The sequence below is a fragment of the Syzygium oleosum genome, unplaced genomic scaffold (assembly GCF_021117445.2).
Source record: "Syzygium oleosum isolate NSW1041296 unplaced genomic scaffold, Sole_v2.1 Sole_v2.49, whole genome shotgun sequence".
Classification (NCBI taxonomy): domain Eukaryota; kingdom Viridiplantae; phylum Streptophyta; class Magnoliopsida; order Myrtales; family Myrtaceae; genus Syzygium; species Syzygium oleosum.
In genome coordinates this window covers 1,481,078-1,499,717 of record NW_026607533.1, presented here as the reverse complement: position 1 = coordinate 1,499,717, position 18,640 = coordinate 1,481,078, and the positions used below count along the sequence as shown (strand labels likewise).

Sequence of the window (18,640 nt, the reverse complement as noted above, 5' to 3'; positions counted from 1 at the left end):
AACACACCCACAAATTAGTTATAGGTATAAGAATAAATACATCATTTTATTCATTTTTTATACTCAGTGCTTGATTATGGTCTAAATAAGTGTCTTTTAAATTTCTTCAGATTTCACTTGTGACAAATTCAATCTCTTTTGAGGAATAGGGACCAAACGTTACCAAGATGCGATGCCCTTGCTCTTTGGCATCGGTAACATTACTACCGCCTTCTCATTGTGAAATTGATTTAATATTTCTAAATGCAAACGTTTAACACACCCACAAATCAGTTATTGGAAATACAGCATTTGCGTTCATGGTTGGGAAATTCATCTTGGGAGCCCCATCCGTGATGATGTTGCTATTACGCAAATGGAGGAAAAGACACTTAGCAATGGATTAAAACGTTGAAGATTTTTTACAATCTAATAACAACTTCTTGCCGATAAGGTACTCTTACTCAGACATCAAGAAGATCACAGGTGGCCATAAGGTCAAACTAGGAGAGGGAGGGTATGGTTCTGTGTTTAAAGGAAAACTCCAGAGCGGCCGCGAGGTGGCAGTCAAGATTTTGAATAAGGGGAAAGCGAACGGGCAGGACTTCATTAGCGAAGTGGCCACCATCAGAAGAATTCATCATGTTAATGTGGTCGGACTCATTGGTTTTTGCTTCAAGCGCTCGAAACAAGCTCTTGTCTACGATTTTATGCACAATGGATCTTTGGATAAGCACATTTTCTCACGAGGAGAGGGGACTTCTCATAATGGCAAGGAAGTGTACGAGACTGCTCTTGGAGTGGCTAGAGGGATTGAGTATCTTCATCGAGGGTGCGACATGCAAATTTTACACTTTGATATTAAGCCTCATAACATTATTCTCGATAGGGATTTTACTCCAAAAGTTTCCGACTTTGGGCTCGCTAAATTGTATCCGACGGACTACAACATCGTGTCTCTGACTGCCGCAAGAAGAACCTTGGGATACATGGCTCCGGAGCTTGTCTTTAAGAACCTTGGGAGCGTATCTTACAAAGCCGAAGTCTCTAGTTTCGGAAAATTGTTGATGGAAATGGCCAATGGGAGGAAGAATGCGGACATGATTGCAGAGTGTTCCAGTCAGATTTACTTTCCTTTATGGGTTCATGACCAACTTAGTGAAGGATTGGACGTTCCGGTGGAAAAAGCAAGTGAGGAGGATCGGAAAGTAATAAAGAAGATGATAATAGTTGCTCTTTGGTGTATACAATTGAATCCTAGCGAACGGCCTTCGATGCACAAAGTCTTGCAAATGCTCGAAGGAAAAGTAGATGATCTACAAATACCTCTCAAGCCACTCTTTTATCCAACAGAAATGTCAACAAGGGATGATGGAACTTGGACTGACAATGGCACAGATACTATATCCACTTCATCAACTAGTGAAATAACTTATGAAGATTATCATTTTGAGCATACTAGCACTAGTATCACACAAGTATAGTCACATATCAAAACCATTGATCCCGTCACATATGTGGCAAATTGAAATGTGGTATTGATGATGTTTCCTGTGTAGCTCCCCATTCTTGGCCATCATCATATTGTAGATATTTATGACTATACTTATGGACTTTGGGGTCAATAGAAAATCTAGTGACGATTTTCAACATAGTGCTATGACGAGGGAGTTTGGGTTTCGAAGCATTTTAAAGGATATTGAGTCAAAGAATAGTGGGAGATATCAAAAGATGATCTCTCCCTTAATAACAATAATACATGACATTATCTATTTACTAGGTTTGTTAAAGTTATTTAGTGGTAATTGTGCACTTTAAAAAATGATATTAGTTTTCCTTTCAAGATTCATCGTCTAATGCTATTACTTCAGGAGGAAACTCTACTCGAGATTCTTTATTAAATTATGTTTGAGTATTCTACTCGAGTTTAAATTCATTTCAAATGCTAATGAGTATTGTCATGTTCAGATTTCAAGATCGTGTTAACTATTCCAAATGCTTCCTACTATCATTTTTCAGCACTACATCACCCTTCATATCAAATCGAACGAACTAGAAATAGGTGAGGGCAAACAAAATCCCGCTTTGAGAATGGCTGTAAAATTTTGCAATTTTTGTAAATTTCATTTCGCCATTTTCAAGATTGAATTTCATATAATTTCATTTGCATTTTTTGATTAAGAAATGAGGAAAAGAGAATCGAACGTAGCGTGGCATCATTTTTTTTTCTTGGCCGGATACAATATTTCTATTTTTGGCCTCCAAAGTAGGGGTGTGCGACAGGAATCACCTAGACCGGACCAGTCAGTTCTGGATGGCTCAAAAGGGCACCCGGCCCAGTTCTTGGTTCCATGAAATCGGAACCGGTGATTTTCAATCCGGTTCTCAGTTCCACAAGAAACCGGATTGGACCAATTATTTTTAAAAATCTAATTTTTTTAAAACAATTTGAAAAACAATCATTTGAACTAGGGTGCATTCGTTTCGTGGAAAATAAACGATTTGGAATTTCCAAAAAATAATCACTTATATCACTTACAAAAATTTTCGAAAAAATTTTCATTACCTACGAAAATAGTTCGATATAGGTTGTTATCCATGATGAAAATATTTTTCATTAATTAATTTTTCTAAACGGCATAAGTAATTATTTTTTGTAAAATATTTCCCAAGTCACTATTGCTTCCTTCCGGTAGTCTCTTTGCTTTAGCGATGCAGGTCGCTTCTTCTAGACTCAAAACGCATCGAACCATTAAATTCAAAAATTAAGCAAAAAAGAGAGAGAGAGAGAAAGAAAGCTCATTCGGGTTCTGATTCTCGTGATCTTATCGAGATTTCTGCTCTTTTCTAGGTTCCATCTCCACTGTCTTTTCTTGTGCGATTGTTCCCTTCGGATCGCAGTCCCAATCCACACTTGCGTGACGGTGACGAGGACGAAGAAGACGAAGGCGATGAGCGGCGGAGGTGAACCGGTGGTGACGCGTTGCAGCACGTACGTGGTGGGGACGCCGGTGGAGCCCCAGGCGCACCCTGCGAGCCAGCATGCTGCCACGTGGATCGCCGGTGAGGCTCGCCCTGCGAGCTTCCGCTCCAGCTACATGAACGCCACCCCGAGCGGCTCGGCCTCCGGCTTCGCCAACCCGAACCAGAGCAGCGGCGGCGGCGGTGAGAACCCGTACGTCCACGTCGCTCCGCTGAATGCTTCTGCGCCGCCTGGCAGGAGTGAGTTGCCGTCGAGGCGTGCTCTCTGCGTCGGAATTTATGGTTGATGATTAGGCTTTTGAGGATGGTGTTGATGAGGCCGACGCTTTGCTGGTGTTTGTTTGCAGGTCCGATGAACAAGATATGCGACGCGTTGAACCGGTGTGGGAAGAGGTTCGAAGATGCTTCGCGAAAAGCAGAGGTGCTCGCAGACAATGTCTGGCATCACCGTGAGTATTCTCTACATTTTGGATTTATTCGTGGAGACGTATCTGATCGCTTGCTTGCATATGTTATTTCTCTGTTTCTGAAATATAAGCGAATGCTATGGAAGTAAATATTCAATAGAAAGAGTTTGGCACTTTGTTCATCATTGACGTCGTTTGTCCGGCATGGTGGTCTCGTACCATTGCGGTCCTGTGGTTTTAGGAATCAGTTCAAACGATCAGTCATCGGCTCAACGGCTTCTTTTGGAATCACCACCAAGGAACTAGCATACATGCCTTCATAATCTGTGTATTCAATCCGCCAATTAGCTGTTGAGTGGATCAAGTCCCTTGATTATTTATCTAAGAGGAGCTTCTACTTTGATGAGCGGTGCTATCTTCGGCGCTTATTCTTTTGGCAATCTATTTCGATTCCTACTTATAGCAAATTGCCAAATGCATAACATGGCACTTCCGTCGAGGACATGGTTTGTTTCCATAATTTTCTGAAGCCATGCGGACCCATTGGGCTCTTTGCGTGACTGAACGTTGGACCAGATGAATGATCGTCTCTTGGTTCTTCATCTTTTTCCCTGTGAGGAAGAAGAATTAGCTTTGTCCTGTAAGAGCAAGCACTGCAGCTGGCCCGTTGTCCGTTCTTTAGTTTATTTGTGACTTGTAAGAGACAAAGCCCGTAATTTCTTTGATTCTTGTCTCCTCATGGTTTCTAATCGATTGAAGTGTGATGTTCAGAACTCGATTCTTGCCTGACCTTGACTAATTGGTAATTGTGCTATTCTTGTGTGAAACAGTTAGAACCAGCCCTAACATCACAGACGCAGCAATGGCTCGACTTGCTCAGGGGACAAAAGTGCTCACCGAGGGGGGACAGGATAAGGTATTTCAACATAAGTTTGAGATTCTGCCAGGGGAGAAGCTCCTGAAGGCATATGCTTGCTATCTATCCACTTCCACTGGGCCTGTAATTGGGACACTGTATTTGTCAAACAAGAGATTGGCCTTCTGTAGTGATAACCCTCTTTGCCAATACTCTCCCACAGGGCAGCAACAGTGGATGTATTACAAGGTAACCTTTTCCAATCTTCCTGTAATTGCATTTACTCTAGGATTGCGGTTTCAAATTGGTAAGCGCTGACCTTTTGTCTGAATCATGCTAAGTTTTTGATGCATGACAAATTCCTAGCCTGAGTTATTATTTTCGTTTCCTCTCTTGTGACTAGCCTGAGTTATCATTATCGTTTCCCCTCTTGGGAGATCCTTCACTGGAAAGGACCTTCATTTTACTCATTGTCTGTATTACTTCAGTGTGCCTTGGATCATTTTTCCATCATTTGATTCTTATCTAAGCATGAAGCATCTGAATGTAGTAAAACACACCCTGGAAAAAGTTTGTTCAAGCTTTGCTGAGCTTCCCTCTCCAACCATCAGTTTTTAAAGTGCTTCCATCCTGATTGATTGTCTAGGTGGTTCTGCTGCTCGATCAGTTGAGCACTGTTAGTCCTTCTTCAAACAGGTTGAATCCTTCTGAAAAGTACATCCTGGTTGTTACGAGAGATGGTTATGAATTCTGGTTCATGGGTTTCATATCGTACAATAAGGCTCTCAAGAACATAAACGAGGCTTTGCAGCACCATTGGGACAATCACATGGCCGGGAGGATACAAGTACAATAACTCGCCAGATTGGGGAAGAGATATCCGACTGTATTTGAATAACTTGGATGTGTGTCTGACTGCTATGGATACTCAATGTCTAATGTTTTACTTTGTAATGTAAAATACAAGAAGATAAAGCTTTCACAGTCCCACAAAGGATCACCAGAGCTTTCTTCAATATTTCTCTTTAACGACTATGGCCAGTCATTTCAGAATTTCAGATGCCCATAATTGCCAATGGACTGAGATATGTGGTGAGTGACCAACGCATGATGCATTGGAAACTTCTTGTTCGAGTGTTATTTTCGCTATGATCCGTAGATAGTCACATGTTGTATCACTGGCTACTGTATGCAATCTTTCTTGGCCTGTAGAAGTGGGACTTCGACGGCAACATTTCCTTTTGCAGCGGGTAATTATATTCTTTGAAGCGGCTGTCGGAGCTTGTTTCTTCTTTTTCCCTTTGATAATTGAGTTGTTCAGTTATCGAAGCTGGCTTCTGATAGCACTATAGCTGATGACGACCATTATAATCTGAATCACGTTTTGCTACAAATGCTTAACCCCACGTAATCTAAATTGTCGAAAGGGAAGAAGTATTTTATTGCAGCAAACTTCTATATGCAAGATCGCCGGAACGACAAGTCCCTTGATCACAAAGTCGCCCGGGAAACTATTTTATATGCAGGAGACGAGAATCCACAGACGCACTCCAATCATTTTGCCAGCAAACTAAGATGGGAATGTGTACTCAGTTTGTGCTTTTCCTATGTTCATAGCTTTCCAAGGAATAACTACCCAAAAAGTCCTAAATCAATTTTGAGGCAGTCAATTTAGTCTTAAACATTTTAATTTGGCCAATCTAGTTCTAACTCTCTCGATAATTTGTCAATTTAGTCATAGATCTTTTGACGATATCTCAATGTAGGCTCGTGAACGCTAAAAGAGAATAGATCAATGGAGGAGAATGCGCAATGCTCGTCCCGTCAACGATTGTGTAACATGTGATATCATGTGCTAATGGTTTAGCCAAAAAATTTATAAAACAAACAGAATAGAAAAGATGTCATGTGCTTGTGGTTATCATTTTATATAAGAACCTACCTCGCTCTATGTCTATGCTTTTCTTTTGGCGCGTTCCACATGCTCTGGGCTCTGTTCAATTGGAGGCTTGTACCTACGTGCTCGTTAAGCGTCGGGTCGGCTCATACGCTTTGTCATGAGACAGGGATTGATGTTCACGTTTCTTACATATTTTAATTTTGCTAGGATTAGGACATGTAGGGTCATGGTACAGATGCATTGGAATTGCACAAAAGAATATTACTTTTATGTAGCCTGTCTGCTTTCCATATAATGGTGCGCCATATAATTTAGTTTTCTCGCTTGGCAGTTCGTGTTAGCAAAGCAGAATCGTGTTCTCAATGTACGCCGTGTCATTTAAATAATAATCACCATTTTTTCATGTCACGACCTACCCTCGGGTGCGTCACCTAGGGGTTCGACTGATAGATTGTTAAGTCTAGACCTAACTCAGGCTTTCCCAAACCCTTACCAATTCATGACTTAATGTTTAAGTTCTTAACATGCAAATCGTTTCAATCAGGAGTTGTCACTAATCTATTTTTTGGTGAGTCGATTATAAACCCAAGTAAAGTATCTGGAGAATTACTTTACTGGATTCGGGGACTTGATTACGATAAATTACTCTAACGCCCTTCTGGTACCTTTCTCTTTTATTTCAAAAAAAAATTTGCATACAGCTTGGATTGATTTTAAACATATCCACTAACATGCGAGGTGATCATGCGGGTGCGCAACCAATAATAAAACACTCAATAATGCAAAGCAATAAATAAATTGCAAGATAGGAACTTACCTCAAAGTAATGAAAGCATCTGCAATGTTAGTTAGAAAATCACATCAACACCCTAATATGATTTCTAATTAACACGCAATTCACACGATATTTTTTTTTGGAGTTTTCGCTTATTTAATGAAAAAAATAAACTATATGCAATGCATGATGCTAGTCTAACATGACACACGACTAGTCATGGCCACGGGCCGGTTTTGGCCCGGAACCGGCCCGGTCAAACCGGGCCCACGGTTGGAACCGGAACCGGCCCGTGGCCTACGGGCCCGGTTCCGGTTCCAAATTTTTTTAAATAATAATAAATTTAAAAAAAAAGTCATTATTTAATTTTTTTATAAAACAAATTGAACTCTAATTGCCATGCATTGTAAATACATTGATTTTCAATTACAATGCTTGGCTTTGTGTATTGAACTCTAATTACAAGACTTATTTGGGTTTTATAAACAACTCCTTTGATGGTCTCTTTATTCCCATTCGATGTGGGACTCTCAGCTTACCTTGAACACCTTCAATGTGAGACTCTTGACTTGTCTTGCAAATGCCAAGAGTCCCACATCGAATGAAGAATGAATACGAAGTGATTATCAAGGGTTGTATTATAAAACAAGCCACCATGATTTTGTGAAGTTGTATGCCTTTTGTGGCTATGATCTTTTCTAGTTAAGAGCAAAAGGTTCCATTGGAGTCTTGGACCACTTAGAACTAGACTGGACCAATGGTCCGGTTCCCGGTTCTAAGGTTTGTCGGTTCGATTCCTAGTTCTAAAATTAAAGAACCGGTCTTATCGGTTCGGTTCCCGATTCCGATCGAGAACCAATCATCCCTACAATTTTCATTTTGATTATAATTTATATTGAATTTTCATATTTTTATAATTTATTATTTTTTATTTCATAATTTGTATTTTTAATTTTTAAATTACGAACCGGAACCGAACCGGCCAGTTCCGGTTCATGCATGGCCATGAACCGGAACCGCCGGTTCAACCGTGGCCATGACTACACACGACATACAATTACCTAAATGTCTTAATTCTAACAACAATTAAATGGACTATTCTAATATGGCACACAAATGAACCTAGACGTGCAATTTCTAATGACACGTAAGCAATGACACATGGCAAGGTATGAATGACGTGGCAAGATGACACAAGATGACATGCAAGCAAGATGCAATTAATGTATATGACATGCATATGATATTTTTGTATTTTTCATGAAATTCGAAATTAATTAAATACTTTAATTTAAACCTACAATCTTTCCTAGCAATGAAAATCTGATTTATTCTAAGAATATATTTTTGGTATTTTATTAAATTCGGAATGAGAAAATTACTCTAAATATGCAATATTATATAAAAAATAGATTTCGAATTATTAACTAATCTTTTTATTTTTTTTTTTAAAAACACAATCAATTCAATTCAAACAACAACAAAAACGGAAAGAAATAGCAATAAAATTAACACGACACCAAATCAATAGTATCCATATCCATTTAAATTTAGAAACAATAGATTGACGAATCATATCCCGGGCATGAGGATCGGATTGGCCAATTTTTCACGTAATCGCGAATCATATCTCGGGCGGAAGATCGGATTGACGATTTTCCGTGCGATCGCGAGTCATATTTCGGGCATGAAGTCGGACTATCGATCATATGCACGTTGTGAAATTAGAAAACAATTCCTAATTTAAAGGCTATTCGGGAATTTAATAGATACGATGATATCATTCAAAGATTCACACAAGATTATAATATTTTAAATATGGAAAAAATATACTCGAAAAGCAAATTAGATGAGATTTTACCTAATTCGAATATTTGCTTTCCAAGTTTGGACCGGCGAACGGCGGCGGGTCGGACTGGCGATGGATCACGAGCAGCTCGTCTCGATGGTGGTTCACGGCCAAGGCTGGTTGGCAATGTGGACGCTCACGGTGAGGGATGCTCACGGAGATCTTGGCGGAGTTAGGCGCCGAGCTGCTACTTCATGGCTTCGTCATCAGAGGGAATCACAATAACCGGCAAGGAGATTTATCGGACTTCCCAACAAGACCAAACAAAAACCTGCAGATAATTCATGTTGGATCCAACGAATTCTGTCGACTTCGTTGGACCCACTGAACAAGAAAGCAAGACCAAGTGTGTAAATTCAACGGCAGGGAATCTACTGGACTTGACTGGGACTCGGCTGAGGAGCTTTGGATGTGGGGTGTCCACGGTGGGAGAGTGCTTGATTCGATGGTCTCGGTCACGGTAGCTGCGACGTCAACATTAGGGAGTGTGGCGGTGTCGGAGCCTGGCGATGCAGCGACTGGAAGCAGCAGCGCGAGACGACGGTTTTGGGCTCGTCGGAGCGGGGGTAGCAGCGGCGGTAGGTGGAGATGGGCATGGGAGCAATTGCGGCAGCAAGCTACTCACAGCCACAGGTCTGACCGTGAGCAGGCGGCGCGGGCGCGACGGTGAGGCGACACGGGCCCAAGGCGGCGCAGCGATGAGACGGCACTTTCTCACTCTTGTTCTTTAGTCTTACTATTTCCTCACATGTATCTCGTGCTCTTTGAAATTGTCTTTTGGGAATTATCAGAGCTCCCCTTTACGCATTGTGCTATCATCCATTTTATATGCAAAGAAAAGGAGCCCACCAAGGAAAGAGAATATACAATTTTTTCCTCTTTCCAACCACATATTGCACTATCTAGATATGCAATTTCTTTCCTTCTCATACGCATGTCCATTTATATTTGTTTTTTCCTTCTTCCCTCGCCAAATCAGAATATTGTCCATATTTCAGCCAAGATTCCACGCCTAAACCAACAAGATTACTCCTTTCAAGACTTGGAAAAGAATCTCTTTCTTTCTAGTCTCTTTGTTTTCTTGATTCTTGATCGAGAATTATGCACCAAATATATGGCAAACATATAATATGCACACAATCAAGAACATAACCTTTTGCATGATGCATCTCCCTAGATTGTGAACTTATGACAATTCTTTCCGAGTGTAGACCCCTCGCGCAAAAATGAATGGGCTAGGCCAAAATTTTTTATCCATGCGGGCATAGTCCATTTCATTAAGTTCAGAACTATTCATTTAAATCCATCCACAACTAGTTCAATATAAAGGCAATTATATAATAAATGTTCTTAAAACTAAATGCTATGCAATTTAACTTTAATATTTTTTCTAAAGATTAAAATTTAATTCATAATTTTCTGTATAAGTAATCACTAAATTGTTAGTCAAAATTTAGGTGTTAATATTTCACTTGCCAAAGAATTTGATTTTTCCCGGCGAACGTGTTAATCCATGACGACCCATCCTGTCATGTCCGTGCCTTCACTCCGTGTTTCACCGTTCCTTCCCGTGCCCCATCCGATGTCGCCGGTCACATCAATTGCCCCCTCAGAGGAAATACAAGTTTTACATTCCTTTTTTGACTTCTCACCCTCCGAAATCACTACCCACGAGCAGTCATACCTCATAAAGTCTACCGATAAAAGAAAACGAGAGTCTTGTAAGTTTTCTTTTGGACCAACAAATCTCTCCCCTGGTAAGTGACCCTTTTGGGAATCTGATCAGGGTCAATCCATTGGACGCAAAACCCTCCTTTTTCAAAGCCTTTTAAAAAGACCCGATGACGCAAAAGGTACACTAATCAGAACCCCCCCATCTCTTAAAATAGTGCGGACATAGATTGATTTGGTGGGTGGTGCTTGTGATGTCAAGTGGAGAGACCCATGAAAGAGGAAGAAGCCGAAGCCAACTCTGTGCAAGACAAGATGTCATCCCCAATTATGGCCTAAGGGAATCATCTGGCACAGCATCAATTGCAAATCCATCATCATCGTCTCTTTGGGATAATAATGGCTTTGACCCCCATTAAGGTAACCAAACTCCTTGACTCATTTATGCTATAAGGGAATCATCTGGCAGCGTCAATTGCAAATCCATCATCATCATCATCTCTTCGGGATAATAATGGCTTTGACCCCATTAAGGAAACCAAACTCCTTGACTTATTTATGCTACGGGAATCATTGGCGGCATCAATTGCAAATCCATCTCTTTGGGATAATTGCTTCGACCCCGTTTTGACTCGTTCATGTTATTGTCGAACCATCCGAGGGGTTTCTGTGAGTCCTCGAAAGACTTTTTGAGTTTATAAGCAATCATTTCCGTCTCTACCTATTTCTTCCTCCTGTCTATACTATCCCCTCAAATGTTCCTTCAATCTTGTACCAAACAGACAGGGTGGGTGCCTTGATGTGGGCGTAAAATCCCGCCCGATTCACATGCATTGGTCGAGGCTCCGTCTACAAAAAGCACGAAGGCCCGCCTCTAAAGTCACTTTGATTATTGCCTTTGCCACCCGGTCATTCATGCGCACACAAAACGCGAGGGAGCTTTCTAATGGGAAATAGGCGATTCTCTTATTATTATTTTTTTTTTGTTTTTTGTGGGTGAATCCGAGTCATTCGAATTGAAGAGGGAAGAGAAAAAAAATGGTTGGAATTGAAAGTTTTTTGGATTAATACCATGAAAAATCTCAAATCGATACACTTACGATAAATTTATCCCAAACCAATTTTTTGACCATCAAAAACCCCAAACTGATACACATGTGATAAATTTACCCCAAACTAATATTCTGACTATCAAAAACCCCAAACCGATACATTGGTGACAAATATACTCTCCGTTAGTTTCTATTAAATTAGATTAATATCAGGAAAAATTACAAACTGATACACCTGTGACAAATAGAGGGTAAAACCCAAAATCGATACATCCGTCAACTGCCACGTGTCATCCAACTCAGCAATTTGGCGGTCAAATTTAACGGAAACTAACGAAGGGTAAATTTGTCACGGGTGTACCAGTTTGAGGTTAGTTTGAGATAAATTTGTCATAAATATATCAGTTTGAGATCTTTCGTAATATTAACCCGAGTTTTTTTAATCTGGAAAAGCACGTTTCTGGCGCGGGGGTATTTGGTCAACATAATAGAAATTTCGATATTAGCTCAAAAACGAGATAGGGTAAATTTGTCACGGGTGTACCAGTTTGAGGTTAGTTTGGGATAAATTTGTCATAAATATATCAGTTTGAGATCTTTCGTAATATTAACCCGAGTTTTTTTAATCTGGAAAAGCACGTTTCTGGCGCGGGGGTATTTGGTCAACATAATAGAAATTTCGATATTAGCTCAAAAACGAGAGAGAGAGAGAGAGAGAGAGAGAGAGAGAGAGAGAGAGAGAGAGAGAGAGAGAGAGAGAGAGAGAGAGGAGTGTGGGTGGCGAAGTTATCCGACTTCGAGGGCGGTGGCGGCTTGTGATGGGCAGTTACGTATCATCCAGGCTTTCTGCACAGAATATCCGCTGCTTTTCTTCTTCAAAATATAAAAAAATAAAAAATAGAAAAATAGAAAAAAAAAAAAGAATAAGAAGAAAAAATGAACATTCTTTCCTCTCCTGCCAGTTGTGTTACACAAATATATACATGTAAGGTAAAATCAGAGATAGATTTCAACCTCAAAACCCATTTTTTGCGCGGATTTTTTTATCACGGGTAATAGTTTTTTGTCCCTCAATAAAGGATGACATCATAATGACAATGATCAGGAAAATTTCTCGCATTTTCTGAAATTCTATCCCTCGAGATAGATGAGATCCGACTTATGTTTTTCCCTCAAAAGAGCTCGGATCTTCGAGAGCCGTTTTCTTTCTTTTACTCATTTAAGACTTTCTTTCGCCCGCTTACTTTACGGGCAGCAACACGTACGATCTCATGCTAGTTAAGGAAACAAGGGAAAAGAGGCCGAGGCGGATTTCATTTACTAGGCACATCCAGCTTGAAAAGACTATGGAATCTCAAAATTTGTAAGGAAAAAAAATGGAGAGAAAAGAAAGACTCGGTAGGATCCCGTTACTTATTCTTTAAGTTTTCGAATCTCCCTGGCAAAAAAGAAAAGAAAAGGGTAACGCAACCGATCTCTAAAGAAGTCACGACAAGGAAACTCACACAATGTCTACCCATGTAAGGGGCCTCCTTAAAATGCGCAGGTATGAATACTGATATAATTGCTTTGCACACAATTCATATAATCTCAAACATTTTTCATCACTCATAAGAGCTTATCTCAATAACTCTCCGGAGGCACTCATGAACATACCCGATCATACATACATATATATGTATATTATATGTAATAGTAAAGAAGATTATAATAGTTGCTCTTTGGTGTATACAATGGAGTCCTAGCGATCGCCCTTCGATGCGCAAAGTCTTGGAAATGCTGAAAAGAGAAGCAGATGATCTACAAATACCTCCCAAGCCACTCTTTTATCCAACAGAAATGTCAACAAGGGATGATGGAACTTGTACTGATGAAGGCATTGATACCGTATCCACTTTATCAACTAGCGAAATAACTTATGAAGATTCTCATCTTGACTATATTAGTACTAGTATTACACAGGCATAGTGTAATATCCCCACCTCGGGGTTATTAGTGTGACATCCCGTTTGTTATTATCTTTGACTAAGCACAAGCGAAAACAATTAATTCGGGACAATCACAATCAGAACAAACAACGGGGTTATGCAAGTATCATGAGCAAACCTTGTATTAATATGTAACATCCTTATCTTACCCTCGAGGTTATTAATTTGACATTACAGGCTTGCCGCCATCCCGTTTCTTTCATCTGATTATTAAATACATGCGGAAACGTGTAAACAAATTCCCAAACATCATAATAGCTAGAAATCAGAAAAAGCATAACAGGAAAGACACATTATTGCCATTTTACATAAACATAATTTACAAGCCCTTTTTTCACGGGCCGCTCCTACGTACAAATCATATCACAAGCAAAGGCCGAGGTTAATCCAAGCTCCTCTATGTCATCCTCCGTCTTACGGACCTAAAAAGGAAAACAACGGGGAATGAGTTGGGGAGACTCAATGAGTAAATTCACTAATACTCTTGCAGGATGATGCCTCGCCGTCGTACTAACGCATACAAATACTTTCCCCGCCTTATGTCGATGGCAAATCAATAGCAAATACTCTGACATTGCCCTTGTTATGTTCACATGGAAACTCACCTTTATCCGGTCACATAAATTCGGCTTATCAATAAGCACATATACCAGCACACATATAGACTTAATTTATCACATACTGGCACACATATAAGATTCATGTATCGTCATCCTGGCTCAACCAGGGCATCCCGGCTCAACAAAGGCATCCCGGCTCAACCGAGACATCTCGGGGGTAGCTCACCCGAAGCATCCGAGCTCAACCCAGGCATCCTAGCTCAACTAGGGCATCCAGGTGCTAGTTTACCAAGGCATCGCCGCCAATGCTATGTGATGGCAGTCTTCTTCTTTTATTTAGTGATCACACATCATGGGTCACACAAGCCGGTTTAGTATTTTGATTTTATTAGTCCATGCAATCAAGCCCAAAGGCGTGCCGTGCTTGTGTAATCATGATCTCTAGAACATTTGCCTGACATGCGGGTCGCGGTCAAGGGTATGTGGTTCGGTCCGCCATGCCAAGCGCCGGCTCGGAGCCGAACTTGGCCTGGATCTACACATCCCAATGTAAACCCCTACCAAGCCGAACTCGTCCCGTGACGCCACAACATGAGTACGAGACCATACGACACCCCGTTTCGTGACTCGTACGTGCCTTGACTTACGATTACGAAGCAAAACAAGAAGTATTCATGCAAACATCGAGCATCACAGACACGATCACTACTCGAGTCAAACTCGTAACACCACGTTCTATCCTCTTATAAATCAATAAGCATGGATGAAAACGTCAAGCATTGTAACAAGCGATGCGTGCAACATCGAGACAAACAAAAACACGCAAGTCTCAACAAAGGCTCGGGTGAGAACTCAAGCCAACAACGCATCATAACTTCCTATCCTGAGATTAGGGAATCCACTTATATTGTGCGTTCCAACCATGTAACACATTGCCCTATCCAAGTGTTATGGAATTCACTTACCAATAATCACCTATAATCATAAGAAAACGTCTACGGCGATCGGCGGCAACAATGGCGAGAGAGAGAGAGAGAGAGAAGTGTTTGGCGTGAGGGTGAGAGATGAGAGAGAGGCGTGAGAATGAGAAATAAGAGAGGAAGATGAGGTGGTGTGTGTGTTATGAGGAAAAGAGAAGGGTGCCTCTATTTATAGGCTCCTCTTCAACTTGTTCACCAAAATTTGACCAACTTGCTCACCAAGCTTTGATCAACTTGCTCACCAAGTTCTTGCTTTCTAGAACCCTCCTTCTTGTCTCTTGGTTCCCTCTCAGTTTCCCCCTTCGTGTGACCTCCAATCAAAACTTAGCATAGCTCATTTGAAAGCTCAGAATGAGCACATTAAATCACCAGAAGACATCATGTTGAGATTCCAACGTTCTCATATAGAAAATGATGAATTTGTGAAATCTGACAAAACTGGCAGTTTTGCACTGTTCGCGAAATCGGACTTGAAAACATAGTAAATGGACTCCAAAAATTCTCAAATTTGGGTATGTTATAAACAAGGCCTTAGCAAATATTTTTCATGAAGAACACAAAATCTGAATCTTTCTATAAACATAACTTCTAATAGCTCGAAGATAGACTAAAAACAGTTCGCTGGAACAGAATCTTTGCTTTTCAAAGTAAGCTCTTTCCAGAATCCAAATCATCTCCAAAAATTCCAAGATTTATATATGTTATAGAGAAAGATTTCTCAAAAACTTTTGTGATGAAGTTTGTTCAAATTCGGCCCAGAAAAATTTGTAGAAAATCAAGAAAGTGTGAACATCACAGAAATACCCATTCTGGGCAGTTTTATACGGTCAGAAATTAGGCTATCGTACTACTCATATCAAGTCCAAAAATTTTGAAATTAAAGTATGTAAAACTTCAAGATGTTTGGAGAAACTTTTAAGAAGGAAATGTTTGAAAATTCTGATCACAAAAGTCTTCACAAAAATGACAAAACGAAGGGGTACAGAGGATCCGAATCTGGATTTTCCAGAATAAGAGTAAAATTTGCTCCGATTGGAAAATCACCAAACTTAAACCATAGCCATTTCTCAGAAACTGAAATTGAGGATGTTACACATAGACCCATTTCGATACCAATTCATCCAGTGACATGGGGCAAATTGAAACGTGGTATCGATGATGTATTATGTGTAGCTCCCCTTCCATGGCTATCATGAGATTGTATATGTCTATGACTATGTTTATGGATCTTAATTACGCTTGTATCATCCTTTAGCATTATCATATTAAGGATGACATTAACCCAAACTCGGTACTCGTAGCACTGTGCTGAAAGTTGTGACAAGATTTTCTATTGGAAGTCCTTGCTTAAAAATCTAGCTAGCACGGAACCTGCTCTACGCATGGCTTCATGGCACTCCAGCGGTTGCTATGTACGCGTTGCTTCATGGTGCATCAATCGTCACTCCAAATAATGTTGAAAAATGACAAATGGAGAGAGACAATAAAGAACTTTGATTTAAAGGAGGGGGAGTACGAGATAGTTACCTATACAATAAATAGTGGAATCAAAGAATAGTGGGAGATACCAAAAGATGATCTCTCCCTTAATAACAATAATACATGAGATTAATTAAATTCTTATTCTATTTACTATGTTGCTAAAGTTATTTAGTGTTAAATGTGCACTAAAAAAATGATATTAATTTTCCTTTAAAGATTCATTATCTAAAGCTATTACGTCAGGAGGAAATTTTATAATAGGAGGAGATATATGTCATCTTTATTAAAACTAGGTTTGAGTATTCTACTTGACTTTATTTCATTTCGAATGCAAATGAGTATTTTCGTGTTCAGTTTTCAAGATCGTGTTTACTGCTCCAAACGCTTTCTACTGTCATTTTTCAGCACTACATCACTCTCCATATCAAATCGAACGAACTGGAAATAGGCGAGGGCAAACAAAATACCGCTTTGAGAATGGATGTGAAAATTTACAATTTTTGTGAATATAATTTCGCCATTTTCAAGATTTGACTTTCATATAACTTCATTTGCATTTTTCGATTAAGAAGTAAGGAAAAGAGAATCGAACGGAGCGTTGCCACCCAAATTAGGAACCGCCTAGACAGAACCGGCTAGTTTTGGGCGGTTCCAAAGGGCGCCCGGTCTGGTTCCCGGTTCCATAAAATTGGAAAGTGATTTTCAGTCCGCTTCTCAGTTCCACGGGAAACCGAACCGGACCAGACTGATTATTTTTTAAAATTTTAATTTTTTTAAAAACAATTTTAGAAATAATCATTTGAACTAGGGTGCATTCGTTTCGCGGAAAATGAGCAATTTGGAAAATATTTTCCGAAAAATAATCACTTGTATTCCTTACAAAAATAAATGAATGAAAATTTTTTTCATTGCCCACAGAAATAATTAGGCATAGATTGTAATCGATGATGAAAACATTTTCCATTGGCTAATTTTCTAAACGACATAAGCAATTACTTTTCAAAAAATATTTTTCAAATCACTTATTTTCAATGAAATGGATGCACCCTTAATTATTAGGGATTTTCTCAAAGTCCAAAGATTCCTAAGAAACACTTTATCGATAACAGGTTCCTTAATTTGGGATACGGGGCGGAAATAAACAAAAAGTTCAGGGGCCCAAATCCGTAATAACAGAAAGGTCGCGTCCTCGGATGCAAAGAATCATCGCCACGCTACTAGTTTGCTTCCTTTTAGTAATAGTCTCTTTGCTTTAGCGAGGCAGGTCGCTTCTAGACTCAAACGCATCGAACCGTTAAATTCGAAAATTCAGACCCAAAAAAAAAAAGGGAAAAAAGAAAAGTTGATCACCATTCTCATTCGGATTCTGATTCTCGTTTATCGTTCGCAGCTCTTTTCTAGATTCTATCTCTGCTCTCTTTTCTTGTGCGGAAGTTTCTTGCGCGACGGAGACGGAGACGAAGACGAAGAAGAAGAAGAACCGGCGGCGACGCGTTGCGGCACGTGCGTGGTGGGGATGCCGGTGGAGCCCTGGGCGCACCCCGCGAACCAGCACGCTGCCACCTGGGTTGCTGGCAAGGCCAGCCCCGCGAGCTTCCACTCCAGCTACATGCACGCCGCCCCGAGCGGCTCGGCCTCCGGCTTCGCCAACAACCTCAACCAGAGCGGCGGTGGCGAGAACCTCTACGTCCACGTCGCTCCGCTGAATGCTTCCGCGCCGCCTGGCAAGAGTGAGTACTGTCGAGGTGTGTTCTCGCGTCGGAAGTTATGGTTGATGATTAGGCTTTTGAGGATGGCGTTGATGAGGGCCGACGCTTTGCTGGTGTTTGTTTGCAGGTTCGATGAACAAGATACGCCACACGTTGAACTGGTGTGGCAAGAGGTTCGAAGATGCTTTGCGAAAAGCAGAGGCACTCGCGGACAATTTCGGCATCACCGTGAGTTTTCTCTACATTCTCGCAAAATATGTCTGTATAATCAGATAGAAACATTTTGGATTATTCGTGGAAACGTATCTGATAGCTTGCTTGCATATATTTTTTCTCTGTTTCTGCAATATAAGTGAATGCTATGGAAGTAAATATTGAATCCAAAAGAGTTTGGCACCTCGTTCTTCATTGTCGTCGTTTGTCCGCATGTTGGCCTCATACCATTGCGGT

The 18,640-nt window shown here is 40.4% G+C and overlaps 2 protein-coding genes and 1 pseudogene across 2 annotated transcripts; all 3 read left to right on the top strand.

The window, feature by feature from the left end:
* Positions 1-115: 115 nt before the first annotated feature.
* LOC115663330 (rust resistance kinase Lr10-like) lies at positions 116-1,984 on the top strand (annotated as a pseudogene).
* Positions 1,985-2,732: 748 nt separating this feature from the next.
* Positions 2,733-5,253, top strand: LOC115667905 (GEM-like protein 2). The gene is made up of 4 exons (XM_056307044.1): positions 2,733-3,201; positions 3,309-3,410; positions 4,199-4,473; positions 4,871-5,253. The coding sequence occupies exons 1-4, from the start codon at positions 2,931-2,933 to the stop codon at positions 5,078-5,080; spliced, it is 858 nt and encodes a 285-aa protein (XP_056163019.1). The 5' UTR covers positions 2,733-2,930; the 3' UTR covers positions 5,081-5,253.
* A 12,584-nt stretch (positions 5,254-17,837) lies between these two features.
* LOC115663328 (uncharacterized) lies at positions 17,838-18,481 on the top strand. Its single transcript, XM_056307050.1, has 2 exons — positions 17,838-18,211; positions 18,318-18,481. The coding sequence occupies exons 1-2, from the start codon at positions 17,998-18,000 to the stop codon at positions 18,464-18,466; spliced, it is 363 nt and encodes a 120-aa protein (XP_056163025.1). The 5' UTR covers positions 17,838-17,997; the 3' UTR covers positions 18,467-18,481.
* Positions 18,482-18,640: the final 159 nt, after the last annotated feature.